A 14,721-nucleotide genomic window follows, 5' to 3' on the forward strand; every position below is an offset into this window, starting at 1 on the left:
GCAACCAAACCTCCTTGCCAGAGCATACCTGAGGATGATCCACTGCTCAGTCAGTGTGGTCAGAGAGTGACGCTGTCGGATGAGCAGCTTCATCAAGTGGGCTGAGAACCCTTTGCATCTCTCAATGGTACCCATGCTGATTTCCTGGCAGGAAGAAGAAAAAACGCATGCTGAAGGCATTGGGGACAGCCCCTGCCCTCCCGACACACGCACCAGAAGCTCCACCAGGAAACTACTTCTTTCTTTAGAAAACAAAATAAAAATTATTTTATGTGTTTAAGTGTTTTGCTGCATGTATGTATGTGCATCACATACGTGTCTGGTGCCCTTGAGGAACTGGAGCTACAGACAGTAAGGAGGCAGTTCTGGGAACTGAACCTGGGCTGTTTGCAAGTTCAGCTACTGCTCATAACCACCGAACCATCTCTCCAGGCCCAAAAGCTATTTCTTGAAACAGAGGTTACTATCATATCCAGTGAGGGTGAGCGGCAGTGTGTGCGTGCTCTCAGGCTGTGGCGCTCAGACAGCTTTGAGAGATCACCGACATCCATGAGGAAGAACGAGGTACAACACCAAAACAATGGACATGGATGGTCTGGTTCTCAGCTCATAAGAGTAAAGTGATCCTCTTAGCAAATGTAATGGAACGTCTAAGATGTTCTAGGATCCACACTGACTTCACCTTAATAAGTCTGTCAGTGCCTGGTAAGGACGATGCATGGATGAACACAACAGATGCTTTCCCCAGCCCATGCCAGTCTACCTTGACAGGAGTTGCTAGTGCTGCAGTAAGCCTGGTGTGCCGTGCAAGAGAGCGATAAAAGTACTTCTGGCACCCATCCCACAAAGATGAAATTTCTGTGAGGAGCCTAGGAAAGAAATCAGGCAACTTATTGTATTAAAACCACGACAACTACCCTCTAAAGACCCCAAGGTCTCAAGATTTCTGAGAATATTTAGGTGTAACCCAGAATCAACCACTGAAATTGGTCTATCTGAGCGGGATACTTAGCACTGGAAGCATTACCAGTATATAAGCAGTAGCCTCCAGTGAACCCTTTATAAATTAATTTGGTGATGGAAGGTATAGCTTATAACACTCCTGTGAACATGGGCTAATTGTGTAAACTAGGAACATGCATGCACAAAATGGCAAAAGGCAGAGAGAGCTTAACACAGGGCCACACAGGTGCTAAGCTGATAAATGTAAACAGGAAAGCATGTGTCTTTTTAGACTGCACAACCCAATCCCAGCCTCACGGAGACCAAATGAAAACACAAGTCCATTTGGCAAGTTGTCCTCAAAAACTAGAAAGGTGCTATGTAACTTCCCCATTTACAATGCTGTTTTGACTCAAATTTAAAATCCCACAAAGAAATGAGCATTACAACAAATCCTAGATCAGAGTACAGGCAGCGCTCTGTCTCACAGGTAATGAATTCCCAAATTGAATTTTTTTTTATAGAACTTACACATATGAGAGACAGCAAAGAAATATGGGCATAAAAAGATTCCCAGTGGTGGGGCACACTTTTAATCCCATCACTTGGGAGGCAGAGAGCCTGGTCTACAGAGTAAGAGCCAGGATAAACCAGAGCTAGAGAGAATTTCTGTCTTGAAAAACTGAGAAAGACAGTGAGAGATCCAGAGATTGATTCCCAGCTGTAAGTTCAAGTCAAGTAAGCAGAGCTCAGGAAGCCAAAGGAGAAGAGCAAGAAGGCACAGGGGAAGTTGCTAGTCAGCATTGAAGAACATACACTTAGCACTATGAACCAACAGAGCAGGGTAGCAAACACAGGAAAGAAAGGTAGAAGAAAACGAATACTTAGTATATTAAGTGCCAGCCAGATCTTTTTGTAATCTCTAATCCTTTTGTAAGTTTAGTGACTTCCTCAATGTACAATTCAAAAGCCAACCAACCTAGAATCGGCCTCCCGATTGCTGCTGACTATGGACAATGCGCTCCGGAGATCTAACGGATGAAGGTGGAGTAACTCCTGAGGACTTTTTGAACGGGCCCAGGCAAGACCTTTTCGATACGACAGACCTGAAATCAACAGCACTCATTAAAGCAAAAAAAAAAAAAAAAAAAAAAAAGCTATGCCCCTAACATCCACCCTTTCTAGTCAAAGTAAAGTTTGTGACATATAGCTCCAGAAACCTGTCAGAAATACGGGCTTAGGTAGCTAGGGAAAACAGTTCACGCCTATACTAAACATGTGGGAGGTCAAGAAGTGTCTTGAGTGTGAGGCCAGCCTGAAGTATGCAGCAATGAAGAAATGCACCAACTATATATAGCAGGGTCAGTCCCTGAATCTCAACATGATTCCAAGTGACCCCGATGTGGTTCAGTGATAGCAGGACTCAGCACTGCTGAAAGCAGAGAGTATCAATACCTCACCACAAATCCTGAAAAGTTCTTTGTAGTTTGCTGTACAGTCAGGAGCTCACTGTAGGATTTTCCTACATGTGTCTGCAGTTTTTAGAATGACATTTCACAACCCTAGTACTCTGCCACAAGCCACTTATGCTACCAACATGGAGATACTGGTTTAGTGGCTATAGCATGTGCTACCCCTCCCGATGTCTCAGTTTGGTTCCTAGCATCTCCCTATAGCAGTCCACAACTGCCTGCAACTCCAATTCTACGGGAAGAGACTTCCATGAGCACCCTCACATATCACATGTGAACACACACATATTAAAACTTAGAAAAAAAATTAATTGTATTTTATAGTGTTTTGGGAGCAACCCTTACCAATGTTTGTCAGGTGCTTAAAGAGGTCTGATAAAGCGCGATGTTTCTGCATGAGTATGTGTTTGGCTTCTGAGTGCTGCTTTTCTTTCTCAGCAGAGGGATCCACCTTTAAGCTCTGCAGCTCACTTACAGATGAAATCACGCCACCTATAGGGAAAAAAATAAAATCTGAAAGCCTTCCTGCTGCGTGCACATTGCTCCATGCCGTTGTTCACTTGAAGAGTCCCTCCTATCTGACAAGTTCCATGAACTGTGCTTGAGCTACACTTGTAAAATGCATGGAAATGGGAAAGGGAAGTATCTCTTAGCTTCATTATCTCTTCAAAAGAAACCAAACCAAACAAAAACCTACTGAATGAGTACCAACCGTGTGGTTTATTATATAGAGCATGAATTTTAGCCACCCGAGGGGGAATTTCTGCTAATTGTTTTCTGTTCCTTCCCTACAGCCAGCAATTTACTAATTCTCTTTTGATCCCTCTAACTTCAGAAGCACTTATATGCAGCTCCAGTTCAAACCCTTTCTCCCGCTTTGGTATGTAGCTGGCCTTAAACTCAAAGAATCAGCTAGTTCTGACTCCTGAAAGTGCCTCACTATACCTAGCCTCCAATTAACTAACTTTTGTTTTGAAAGGTGTGTGTTTGCCTGCACACGTCTGACCATCTGTGTCTGGTTCCGGAAGGCCAGAGGAAGGAGCTGGGTCCCCTGGAGCGTGCGTGTAAAGGCTGAGGCAGGAAATCACTGAGATCTCATGCCCTGTCCGTAGCAGGCCTTAGTCTTAGGGCTGCTATTGTTAGCATACTTGTCGAATACTATACAGGATGTCAAAAATGACACAGGTCCCACATTCCCAGCCATCATAGGCCACCCGCATAGGGGACAAAGCTAGTTCCACTTTTACCCTTGCTGTTAACACTCACCAGTGAACTGGTCAAGACTTTCCACTAGGTGAGGCAAGGGACTCTCCTTCATAAATACCAGGCATATTTTCCTCATTCGTTTTGAGAGTCGTGGCAAACGACGCAAAAGTTCTCCCTCCACAGACAAAGGACCGGCCTCCTGGCACTGTTCTGTACCTGAAGGCTTTGAGACAGTACAGGTTAATTTTACTGCCAAGAATCTGAGTAACACTTTTAATTCAATGGACACTAAATTTAAATCAACTTCTCCCTCCATCTTCCTCCTTCCCCACAGAACAAATATAAAATCATCATCATAAGCATCCCAGGAGTAGAAATAAGCACATGTATATGGATGTTCGGAAACCCAAATTATGGCATGATGGCACACGCCTTTAATCCAGTACTCAGAAGACAGAGAAACTCAAATTACTTCTTTGCATGTGACTGACCTAGTTTTAATCCATCAATATAGAATGAACAGTAAGACTACAGTTGATTCTCTTCTTTTACCCTTCATGTGGTGTTCCAGATTTCAAAGTCAAGTCACCAGGAGTACACAGGCAATCAGTTTACCTGCGAGCCACCTGGCTGTCCCAAGACCATGGTTTCTGCCTAATTCTGTAGCACAGTGAGACAACCAACCAAATTCTACCCAGATCCAAATAAGGGGAACACACTCCTTAGCTAGTTCCTAGTTCATGCCTTAATCTGCTATATGTGGCTCGAGTGGCTTGGGATTAAATACACAACACCCCACAAGCTAGTACCTGCCATTCTACTGGTTGTGCTAACAGGGTCTCCCTCAGTGCATTGGTCAGATCCTGAATGGGCGACGTCTCCATTGTAGCTTCCCCTGTTGGCTTTGGCAAACAGTCAGGCTGTTCTTCCTTGTTGCTCTCTACCAGACATGACTGACAGGGTTCATTCAGCACAGCGTCAAACTTCTTCATGAATTTAAAGAGGGTCCTGATCTCATGAAGTAACAGGTGTAAGGTTAAAAACACATCACTGTGACAGAATTTGAAGGAATTATAATCTGGGCACATGTGAACACACAGACACACACCTCTATCTTTTATAGCTATAGCTACACTGATCTCTTTAGGTACCCACAATCATGTTGGATCTTTAGGAGAAAAAGATATGCCAAACACTGTCACCCCACCTTTTCTACAATAGGGTTGCTTTGCTCAAGGTAAACAGGTAGTGGGAGGTACAAGACAAGCCCCCCACTCGGGCACAAGGGATACTCTGCCCAAGGCATCTATTTTCCCTGAAAGGAGAATTTGTTTGTGGTAGCATGAGAATAGTATAGGTCTGGCCATGGAAACAAAGTAGTCTTGAAGCCTACCATTCAAATGTGGTTTCTAAAGGTTACTACCAGTCTTATTCGACAGATTACCTATGTGTCTTTTCCACAGATTGTTTAATGGACCAGAAGCTGACATCATTCCACTTTGATATCTTCACAAATTCCTGGAAGATAAAGGAAGTTCAGGAAATGGCTTTACAAAGCTTGTATCCCTTTTTGTTCCTGTATTATCTACTTGTTAAAGGTCCAAGGATATCCATCCCCCAAATACAGGACCACATATCAGGGAATATGTACAAGAATAAAAGGGAAACTATTTTATGTGCCTCAAATCAATCAGAAAGGGTGAATAACTCATTTGATAAGCACTTCAGCTTCAAAATCAAAGTTAGTCATGTTCATGACATCGGTGCTGGTTCTTCAACTCTAAAGTTCTTATCACTAAAGTATTAAACAGAGGACTCTCCCTGCCCTAAGACACTCCCTCCCTGGCTCATGCCCCATATCATGGCACACTTCTGAAGTAGACAAAGAACACAGGAAAGACAGACAGAGCACAGCCTTTCCTATGGTTCTCCAATAAACTTCTACAGCCTCCCCCTGTCTCTTACCTCACTATAGAAGGATCAAAGAACAGAACTAAAGAAAAAGAATAGGCTGATTTTGTTCTTTAAAGAGTAATTACGACAACTATTCATCTTACTTTAAGCTCTTTTTCTATGGGGGAGCGAAGTTCCATAATTTTAGCTTTGACCGGGTCAAGAAATTGCTTGTAAAAATGGTACAAATTCCACAGAACACTGCAGAGTGAATCTGGAAGAAATGAAAAAAGAAACCAACATGTTACATCCACTGTATGTGCTTCTATGCTAGCCTGAGCCTTCCTTACTACCCATTCCATAAAAGTACAGCACATTCCAGTCAGGTTTGTTAAAAACCTGTCTGAGCTTAGCATTCCTCAAAAATGCAGGCTGTCAAAGCTGCCCTATTTCATTTCAGCTTCTAGCAGATTTACTGCCATTTTTTATCTTGCGGATGATATACCAAGAATCTCTTTAGAGCAATCCTTCAAACTCTTTGTCAAAAACTCATAAAAATCAACAGACACTATGCGTATATTAGGAAAATGGCATATTAAAATGTTCACCTCAACTGCTCATTCATGTATAATATACACGTAGTTTATAGTGATGACTTAATTCCAAACCTGCTGGGACTGAAACTGGTAACAGTTTGACATGGAACTTATCTTTATCATGCAGCAAGCTCCTGGCAAGTCATAGCTTCACAGTGAGGCAGTGTCTCCAAATAAACCAATAGTGCATGATAAATGAGGAACAATTACTCACCTTTTCCTTCAACTTGCGGCATCAGTAAGACATGACAATGGAAAACCAGTAACATCTGGAGTCGCACATGGAATTCTCCCAGCGAAGATCCTTCAATAAATGCTTGTAATGTGCTAACCAGCAACATCAGAGTCATCTGCTTGTCATCTTTAGAGATACAAAGAACAAACCACACATGTACTTTCAACCATCCTTCCCATCGCTAAAATGCATACAGGGTACCAAACATCAATGAAAGAAGGCCCAGTAGGTAGGTACCACATCAAACTGAAGCAAAAATTATGTTTAGAGGGATTGACTTCCACATAAAACCTTTAAGTTCTGTGTTAAATGCACTCCTATTATTATGAGGCAGCTTTGATATAAAGCATCACTGACCCAGAGACAATACCCACTGAGTTAGTTCCTGGGTACGCAGAATGGCAGAACTTTATGACATGACTGGTTCTCTAGACCAAGTCACCTGCCTTACCTTCCTGCTCCTCTGTGCGTTCCTGCATGTGCTTCTCCAACATCTGATAGATGGAAAACCAGTGTTTGGTAGATTTCTCAGTATGGCGTCTCATGGTATTATCCAAACTCATTGACCAGCAGCTGACCATTAAAAAAAAAAAAAAAAAAAAAAGAAGCAGTGGAGGCATTTAGGTAAATCTATTTGAAATCAGTTTCACAACTGATTTGCTGCCTCAGAATGTCTAAACTATTTAATTCATACTGTAGAGCCTGTTTAGTGCTTACTTTCAACTCCACAGTTAAAGCACATGCTGTAGCTACCCTCTTACAGGGGCAGGCAGGCAGGCAGGACAGAGGGGGCACTTACTTCAGCTCCAGCTTACGCCACCGAATGATCATCTGACTGACTAGATCAAGATGTTTCCGGAGAGACAGTACTCGACTTGCATTCTCCTCCCAATCCTAAAGAAACAAAGACCCATTTGTCACTATCATCCAACCCCCAGTCACTTCCTCTCCCTCAGTAACATCTAGACTTTCCTTAAGAGAAGACTATTGGTCCCATAAGAACTTTATCAATGACAACAAATGGTTATGTGATACAATACCAGCAGAGCCAAAGTTAGAGGCAGGGAAAAAAAAGTGCAGAGTTTGTGACTGTCATATGATTCCTGCTGCTGGCAGGAATTCAGTCAAATTCAGTTGACTCCTTCCTGTTAAGTAGGAGGACAGACAGCAGACAACGTGGAGGTGTGTGGGCAGAGAGCATAGTGAGCTCCTGGGGTCCTGGTCACGAGGCCCCGCCCTCCAAGCAGTTCACTCTACCACCAGCAGCTCACTAGCACTGCCCGCACCCCACCTCAGAAAGACCAAGCAAGAATCTTAAAGCTGTCTTTAAACCAAATTGTACCTTTCTGTTATAATGAGGATATGGATAGAGAAGTCTTATCCACATGACAAGAACTAAACAAGGAAGAGCAAGAATCATCTTACCTGTGCCTTTGCTAGAAGGATCTCTAAGCCATTCAGGAATTTGGAGATGGGACTGGAAAGTGGGAAACCACAAATTCTGTCCATTACAACCAATAGCTTTAAAAAAAAAAAAAGTGGAGTGTTTCAGTAGAATTATCAGTGACTGACAGTATAGAGTCCTAACAAATAGTTTTACTCTAAACCACCTACAAACACCTGCGGAAGACAGTAGACAGCTTATGGGGTCGTAGGACCAGAGTGAGGAAACGTTCTGTAAGTTGCCTTATCCTGGAAATAGGACATTGTTCTGTATATTGAGTTAACATAAAATTTGCTAAAACTGGCATGTTCATCCTGCACGTGAGGAAAACCTCACTGGGTGAGAGGTAAGCCTTTGTTTCTATGTATAGATGTACAAGTCAACATGCCTGGAGACCGTCTGTGAGAACACCCTCTGAGAAAACATGCATCCTTGAGCAATTCCCTCCTTCCTAGTTGGCCACACTACCTGTTGAAGTACAGGGTGCTCTGGCCAGTCCTGGAGCAGCTGACTGACCGCTTCTGAGAAGCCTTGAAGCACAGGCTGGCACTGCCGTGCCTCTGCCACATTGGGGTGCTGGTAGAAATCATAGGGCCCGTCAGGCCTCATCATCAGGTCTGAGGTAGCTTCCCCACAGAGTGTGTTAGAGGAGAGTGTACAAGCCAACAGCTGACTTCCCAAGAGCTGGTCATTCAGCTCAGCTCCTGTGAACAAAATTGTAGTAAAATGGTGAACTCAGAAAAACCGTTTAACAGTAAGTTACAAAGAAACAATGAGCTAATTTTGACTAAAGCCGCTTTCCAATGGCGTAATTCATAAGACCATGTGGGAAACTTCATGCAACCAACTGGTATTAACCAGGTTCTATGAGTCTCAGAAGTGCTGAGTGTTTTAAAAGAAATATGAAGTTAGAGGCAAGGAACGTATCTTGGTGTGTGAGGCATGACGTTTGTACTCCTAGCACCATAAAAAAATAAAGGAACCCTCATCAACATCCCCCATGAACCTGTTAAGAAACATGAATAGGGAAAGTGGAAACAATTCAAGGAAAGGACCACAGACACCAAGTCTACATCCTTTCTCATAGGAAGCTAATGAAAATTTGCATTACTGCAGACCTTTTAATCAATTTCTTCAATTTTCAAGCTATGGAAATAGGAACTAAAAGAAATTGGGAATTTCGTTATTTTAATTGTTCCAGAATAGCAGTATCATCTCATTTTGACCTCCCCAGAGTATTATCGAGAACTTCCATACCCATCAGAGGGTAGAAGTGTGTCAGCAGAGATGCTCCAGTCTGATAGCAAGAAAGGAACAGGCTGAGGTAGTGCTTTGCTTCATGTGGTGGCACAGTCTGTTGGTACCACAGGGAGCGTGCAAAGCTGAGGCACAACTGCTGGTGGATCAGCATCACTGCTTGCATTGAACTCTGGGACAGCAGAGTTGGGTCTGGGGCTGCTTCCTCTTCTCTTCCATCTGAAACTTTCTTTTTCTCTTCTAGTGTTGGTTCCATCAAAATATCTGCAAAGTCCTAAACAGCAATAAGACAATTCATCTGGTTATAGTCAGTAGAAAATGAGGAGGAGAATGAACTATCAAAAGAACAGTGGCATTACGACTGAAACACCGAATGTCAACACAGCCACAGAGCTTATCTGGTTACCTTTTCATGCAGTGGGAACAGTTTCCTGAACTCCAGTTCCTCCTCCTCCTCCTCACTTAGGGCTGTCCTGCAGCTCCTGCTCCGGTATCTATACAGGCTATTCTCTTGCTCTGCCTTCTCTTGGGCTATCCGCTCCTGCTCATCCCACTCATTGATGATCTCCTGAAAAGTTATAGTGACAGAAAAAGGAAGCGTTCATAAGAACATAAGCAAGAGGCATCAATCTTAGCTTCTCACAAATATGAAAGTTCCATGGGCCCCCAAACAAAAGTCAACGAACTTAGAAATAAAATCCCATGTAGCAGAGGGCAAACGAGCTTTCTTTCAAGCTGTGGGTCTTCAGCAGTTTCCCGGCTGCTTTCTATATTGTTATAATTTCAAAGCTCTACAAGTCTGCTATAGCACAGCTAATCCTAGTGTCCTTTTTGTTCAAGGGAGTTGACCAACAGTGCATTTAGTGGGCACTTTGGCAAGCTAGCCTACCTAGAGTTCAACACTGAACTATGTTAGACACTTATTAAATAGCCTTAAATGGGCAAAAACTATAAATGACACTAGGCAGAGACAAGAGTAATCTAAATAGTGAGTTCCAGGACGGCTAGAGCTACACAGTGAAATCTTGTCTCCAACAACAACAAAAACGCAGTAAATGAAGGACACCAACACCCTAGCAAATGTGGTTTCCATTGCTGCTTGGTTTCCTTCCTTCCTTGGGTCTTTTTAATTAAAACTGAATATGTATGTATGTTCTGCCTGCTTGCCTGTGCACTGGGTGCACCTGGTGCCCAACAAGGCCTGGAAGATGGAGAAGGATCCCTGCAACTAGAGTTAAGAATGGCTGTAAGTCATCGCGTAGGTGCTAGCAATTAAAATCAGGTTCTTTGGAAGAGTGCTGTCCATCCCTGAGCCATCTTTCCTTTTTTTCCTTTTTCCCTTTTCCCTTCCTTCCTTCCTTCCTCCTTGCCAACAACTATTTTTATTTATTTATTTTTTCCCAAGTCAGGGTCTCTCTGTGTAGCCCTGGCTGTCCTGAACTCTCTCTGCAGACCAGGCTAGTCTTAACTCATAGAGATCCACCTGCCCCTGCCTTTCGAGTGCTGGGGTTAAGGCATGTGCCACCACTGCCCAGTGCTACCAAATATTTTTTATGATTGAAGAAATAGCATTTATCTTTAAAGAAAGGTATTTAAGTTAAATGTCTAAGAAGTAGGTTTAAACATTTATATTTGTAAAAGATTCAGTTCTGATGTGTTTTGCCTGTATTCATGTACATGTACCATGTGCATGCCTTGTGCCCTTGGGAGACCAAGAAAGGGCACTGGATCCCCTGGGACCAGAATGACAGGGATTGTGAGAGGCCAATGTGGGTTGTGAGAACCAAACCAAAGTCTTCTAAAGAACAGTTAAGCCATACCTGCAGTTCATTAACGTTTCAAAGATAGAGTAAAAACTTAATGGGATTTGAGCAAGGTCTCATGTACCCAGGTAAGCCAGCACTGGCTGAAGTCTGGAATGATCATGCTATTGGGATGACATGCCTGAATACAAGCATTCTGGTTTAGGAGGTGCTTAAAGAACCAAACTCAGGACCTATGGTGTCCTGGGTCAGTGTTCTGCCCACTAAACTATACTTCCAACATAGATTTAATCTTTGTTCTATAATCCTGGTCCTCTAGGTTACCCAAAGATGTAAGACTATTTGTTATGAGATACATTATGGGCTGGAGAGATTGCTCAGGAGTTAAGAGCAATGGCTGCTCTTCCATAGCTCCTGAGTTCAAGTCCCAGCAACCACATGATGGCTCACAACAACCTGCAATGGGATCCAACACCTTTCTCTGGTATGTCTGAAGATAGCTTACATGTACTCATATACATAGAATATATAAATCTAAAAAACAAAATAAAACAAAACCATATATTGAATAGAAAATGTATGGAAGAGAGACATTTTCCCCTTCAAAATAGTAAACAATATAAAATGTTAAGTAACTTAGTAGCATAAACATATAGTAGAAAATAAACAACAAAACACAGGACGAATACATAATACGGTAAGCAGGAATGACCACCAAATGCTATTAAGCTTGAATACTAAGCAGATGAACTCATTAGTGTCTTCCTGTGTGTCTTATAGCTCTAGCAATTTAAGGGCAATCAGGCTCCATAGACAGCCCAAAATTGACCCTGACCATCATATTCCTTTTGTTGCTGAGTTCTGAGTCACTAATGCTAGAATATTAGAACATTACGTTTTAGCAAGCTGTCCCTACAAAGAAAAAAAATATATCAGCAAACACGAGGCATATTATTTCAAAAGGAAAAAAATGCTTTTAATACACACTACAAAGGAGGGCCTATGTAATCTTTTAAAAGACTGAGGGGAGCTGGCCATGACGCTACGCTAGCTCACACCTGTAATCTCAGTATTTAAGATGGTAAGCCCAGGATAACTGTCATAAGTTTGAGGCCGGCCTGGGCTACATAATGCATGCTAGGGCAGCCAGAGATATAGCAAGACCCTGTCTCAAAAACACAACCAAACAGCAACAAAAAAGCATACCCCACCCCTACATACTTTGTGCTCAAAGGAAAGAAGAGACAGCATCAGACAAGTGAATATCCATTTTCCCAACCATACTCTACCACAGTAGCTCCCTCAGGAGAGAGGGCAGGCAGACGTCTTAGGGACTGGCTTACTTGACACAGATGTCTGAAGAGCAGAAGGGCCCTCTGGTCTAGCTCCCCTTTGCACAGCACATGAGAGCGCAGGTAAAGGAGAGCATTCATCAGCAACTGCTCCCGGGTAGGATAAGCTTGCTGGCTCTTGGCTTCTTCCTTTCTTGCTGCACGCTTGACCATCAGTTTCCCAAGACTTCGAAGAGCTTCCGCAGCGTTCACTGAGCACAAAGCATCTGCATGAGCATGGTAGGTAGGGAAGCTGGGGCCCACAGATGGGAAAGCTAGCACAGCCATGGCCAGGGCCCCCAGATTCTCTGCACAGAGCACACCGCTGTGGAGGGAGGCATGGACTTCAGATGCCACAAGCCTCATGCCATGCTGTAACTGCAAGATGGACGCCAGTAATGGGGCCACAGTGTCTGGATACAAGGCATACTCTTCTACTAGTCGCTTCCTAAACTGGTGATGCGACTGTTGCCAAGAGGCTTCCTCCTTCAGAAGGTTCTGGAGCACTTGAGCCGACTTTGGTCCATCTGTGTGGAGGGCCTGAAGCAGCCGCATGAGCAGGTCCTGGACAGCAGGGACCTTGGCGATGCTGGTGACATAGTGGTGGATCTCTTGCACCAAGGTCTCATAACTGGGTAGGTGGGGTCTGAAGGCCTGTTTTTTTGACAGGCTGTGAACTAAATTCTCCAGCTGACTGATCCTTTGGGGAAGTAACCTGAAGGCAAATTAACAACAGATAAATGCTGTTAGAAAAGCAGTGAATCCAGAAAAGAGAATGAAAAAAAAAAATATCTGCTAAGGAAAACTGTAGGGGTAACACTGCCAATGATAATGAATAGAATCATCTTAGAATATTCATGGATTACCACACTTGCTTGGTGAGTACTTTAAGTGCATCTTATCACACCCTTGGCTGTCCTGGAACTCAGTCTAGACCATGCTGGCCTAATATGCTGGCACACAGAGATCTGTTTATCTCTGACCTGCTAAGTGCTGGGATTAAGGGCACACACCACCACTGCCCAGCCTTTAATAGCATTAAAAACAAGATTCACTTTATTTTTAATTGTGTGTCTATATGTAGGTATGTACACTAACGTGAGGGTTCCTGCTGAGGCCAGAGGGATGGGGCATCAAGATACCCTGGAGCTAGTTAGAGCCTCCTGATATAAGTGATGCAGATCCAACTTAGCTCCTCTGCCAGAGTAGTACACATTTACAAAAACAAAAAAAAATCACCTTTTTAGTCCAACCTCCTGTTTCTTTTCCTTTTTTTTTTTTAAATATACATGTTTTGTGACCACAATGAAGGATCTGAGCTGTAACTGGTCATGTAGTTCTGAGATATACATCACTACCATACTAACATAATTATAGTACAACAGTCAATCTCACCGTCTTTTCTAAAAACAAGGGAGTTGGTTACCCCCCGCCCCCAAACTTTGCTGCTTTACTTGACGTGTGGATGAGAGTGGCTGGTAATTATGTCATCTTCCAGGTCTCTTCCGGTTTGTAGGTGGGACAGCAGGTTCCGGGTCTTCAGCTCACACTGAAGCTGGCATAACTATAAAAAGGAATGAAAGGTCTTCTGTAGGCCATGACCATGCAGATGAAGACAATGCTCTGAGTATGGATAGAGCAATAAGATGGACAGACTCTGAATGACCCCAAGACTTGGACCACTCAGTTCAGAGCTGTCAGTCAAAAGACATGACTTTCCTCATGCTGCTCAATTCCCAACTGTCTACCAACCACAGTGCAGCTTTCACCCTGCATCAGCTATGCATGTTCGAAGCAGAGTCCCATATTATCTGAATTACATTCACAATCTCTAGGGTATAGGGAGACGATTCCACTATTTCTGACAATGCCTACTTCCTCCCTGCTAAATTGAGTCAGAAATCTTAAAGGAAATGCAGTCTTTTTAAGACTCATGAGAGGCTGGGTGTGGTGACGCTCCCATTTAATACAGTACTCAGGAGGCAGAGGCAATTGGATCTCTGTAAGTTCAAGGCTAGCCTGGTCTACAAGGTGAGTTCTGGGACACACAGAGAAACCATGTCTAAAATAAACAAAACAACCACACAAAACAGTCCTCCAAAACAAGACTCAAAAGGCCTCTCAGCCTCACAGGGAACACAGGAGTAAACTACAACCAAACTCAGCAAGCCAGGAAGGAGCTCCGGCTCTTACCTCCTCCTGGGCATATTTGAGTTTATATGCCTTCTTCACTGCAGGGTCAAAGCGGGCCCGAGGAAGCCAAGTCTGAATCTGGAGTAAGCCAAGGCTCACCCAGAGCCTCCCACGACGGGCTGCTTCAGGAAGGTTCTGCTTACCCTCCCCTTCACCAATAAAGTAGTGCAAAGAGGTGAGCAGAAGGCAGAGCAGTTCTTTGGGAAGCGCCTCTTGACCACCTATATTCCCCATAGTCTGGTCCACATGGTGGAAGGCCTGCCTGTTCCCAAGCAGCACATGCTCACAGTTCTGCATGTACTCCTGCCGCTGGGCTGCGGGAAGAAGCTCCGTGAGACTTAGCAGGTACCGGCACAGGACCAGCCCCTGGAGCCGAGAATCTGTGCGTC

General features: G+C 43.6%; 1 protein-coding gene across 2 annotated transcripts in view; it reads right to left on the reverse strand.

The window, feature by feature from the left end:
- Mdn1 (midasin AAA ATPase 1) overlaps nucleotides 1-14,721 on the reverse strand; it is a 121,100-nt gene that overhangs the window by 26,728 nt on the left and 79,651 nt on the right. For both annotated transcript variants that reach the window (XM_029476052.2, XM_029476051.2), the window contains exons 61-78: nucleotides 14,333-14,720; nucleotides 13,594-13,703; nucleotides 12,152-12,854; nucleotides 9,452-9,613; nucleotides 9,046-9,319; nucleotides 8,257-8,492; nucleotides 7,770-7,865; nucleotides 7,144-7,238; nucleotides 6,796-6,917; nucleotides 6,324-6,470; nucleotides 5,678-5,787; nucleotides 5,065-5,138; nucleotides 4,430-4,628; nucleotides 3,681-3,843; nucleotides 2,760-2,906; nucleotides 1,922-2,048; nucleotides 764-869; nucleotides 29-144 (exon numbers count right to left, since the gene is read on the reverse strand). In XM_029476052.2, coding sequence (XP_029331912.1) covers nucleotides 29-144; nucleotides 764-869; nucleotides 1,922-2,048; nucleotides 2,760-2,906; nucleotides 3,681-3,843; nucleotides 4,430-4,628; nucleotides 5,065-5,138; nucleotides 5,678-5,787; nucleotides 6,324-6,470; nucleotides 6,796-6,917; nucleotides 7,144-7,238; nucleotides 7,770-7,865; nucleotides 8,257-8,492; nucleotides 9,046-9,319; nucleotides 9,452-9,613; nucleotides 12,152-12,854; nucleotides 13,594-13,703; nucleotides 14,333-14,720 — 3,375 coding nt within the window. The remainder of the gene's footprint in view (nucleotides 1-28; nucleotides 145-763; nucleotides 870-1,921; nucleotides 2,049-2,759; nucleotides 2,907-3,680; nucleotides 3,844-4,429; nucleotides 4,629-5,064; nucleotides 5,139-5,677; nucleotides 5,788-6,323; nucleotides 6,471-6,795; nucleotides 6,918-7,143; nucleotides 7,239-7,769; nucleotides 7,866-8,256; nucleotides 8,493-9,045; nucleotides 9,320-9,451; nucleotides 9,614-12,151; nucleotides 12,855-13,593; nucleotides 13,704-14,332; nucleotide 14,721) is intronic.

The sequence above is a fragment of the Mus caroli genome, unplaced genomic scaffold, assembly GCF_978045245.1.
Source record: "Mus caroli unplaced genomic scaffold, Mus_caroli_1 scaffold_6, whole genome shotgun sequence".
In the NCBI taxonomy this organism is placed as follows: domain Eukaryota; kingdom Metazoa; phylum Chordata; class Mammalia; order Rodentia; family Muridae; genus Mus; species Mus caroli.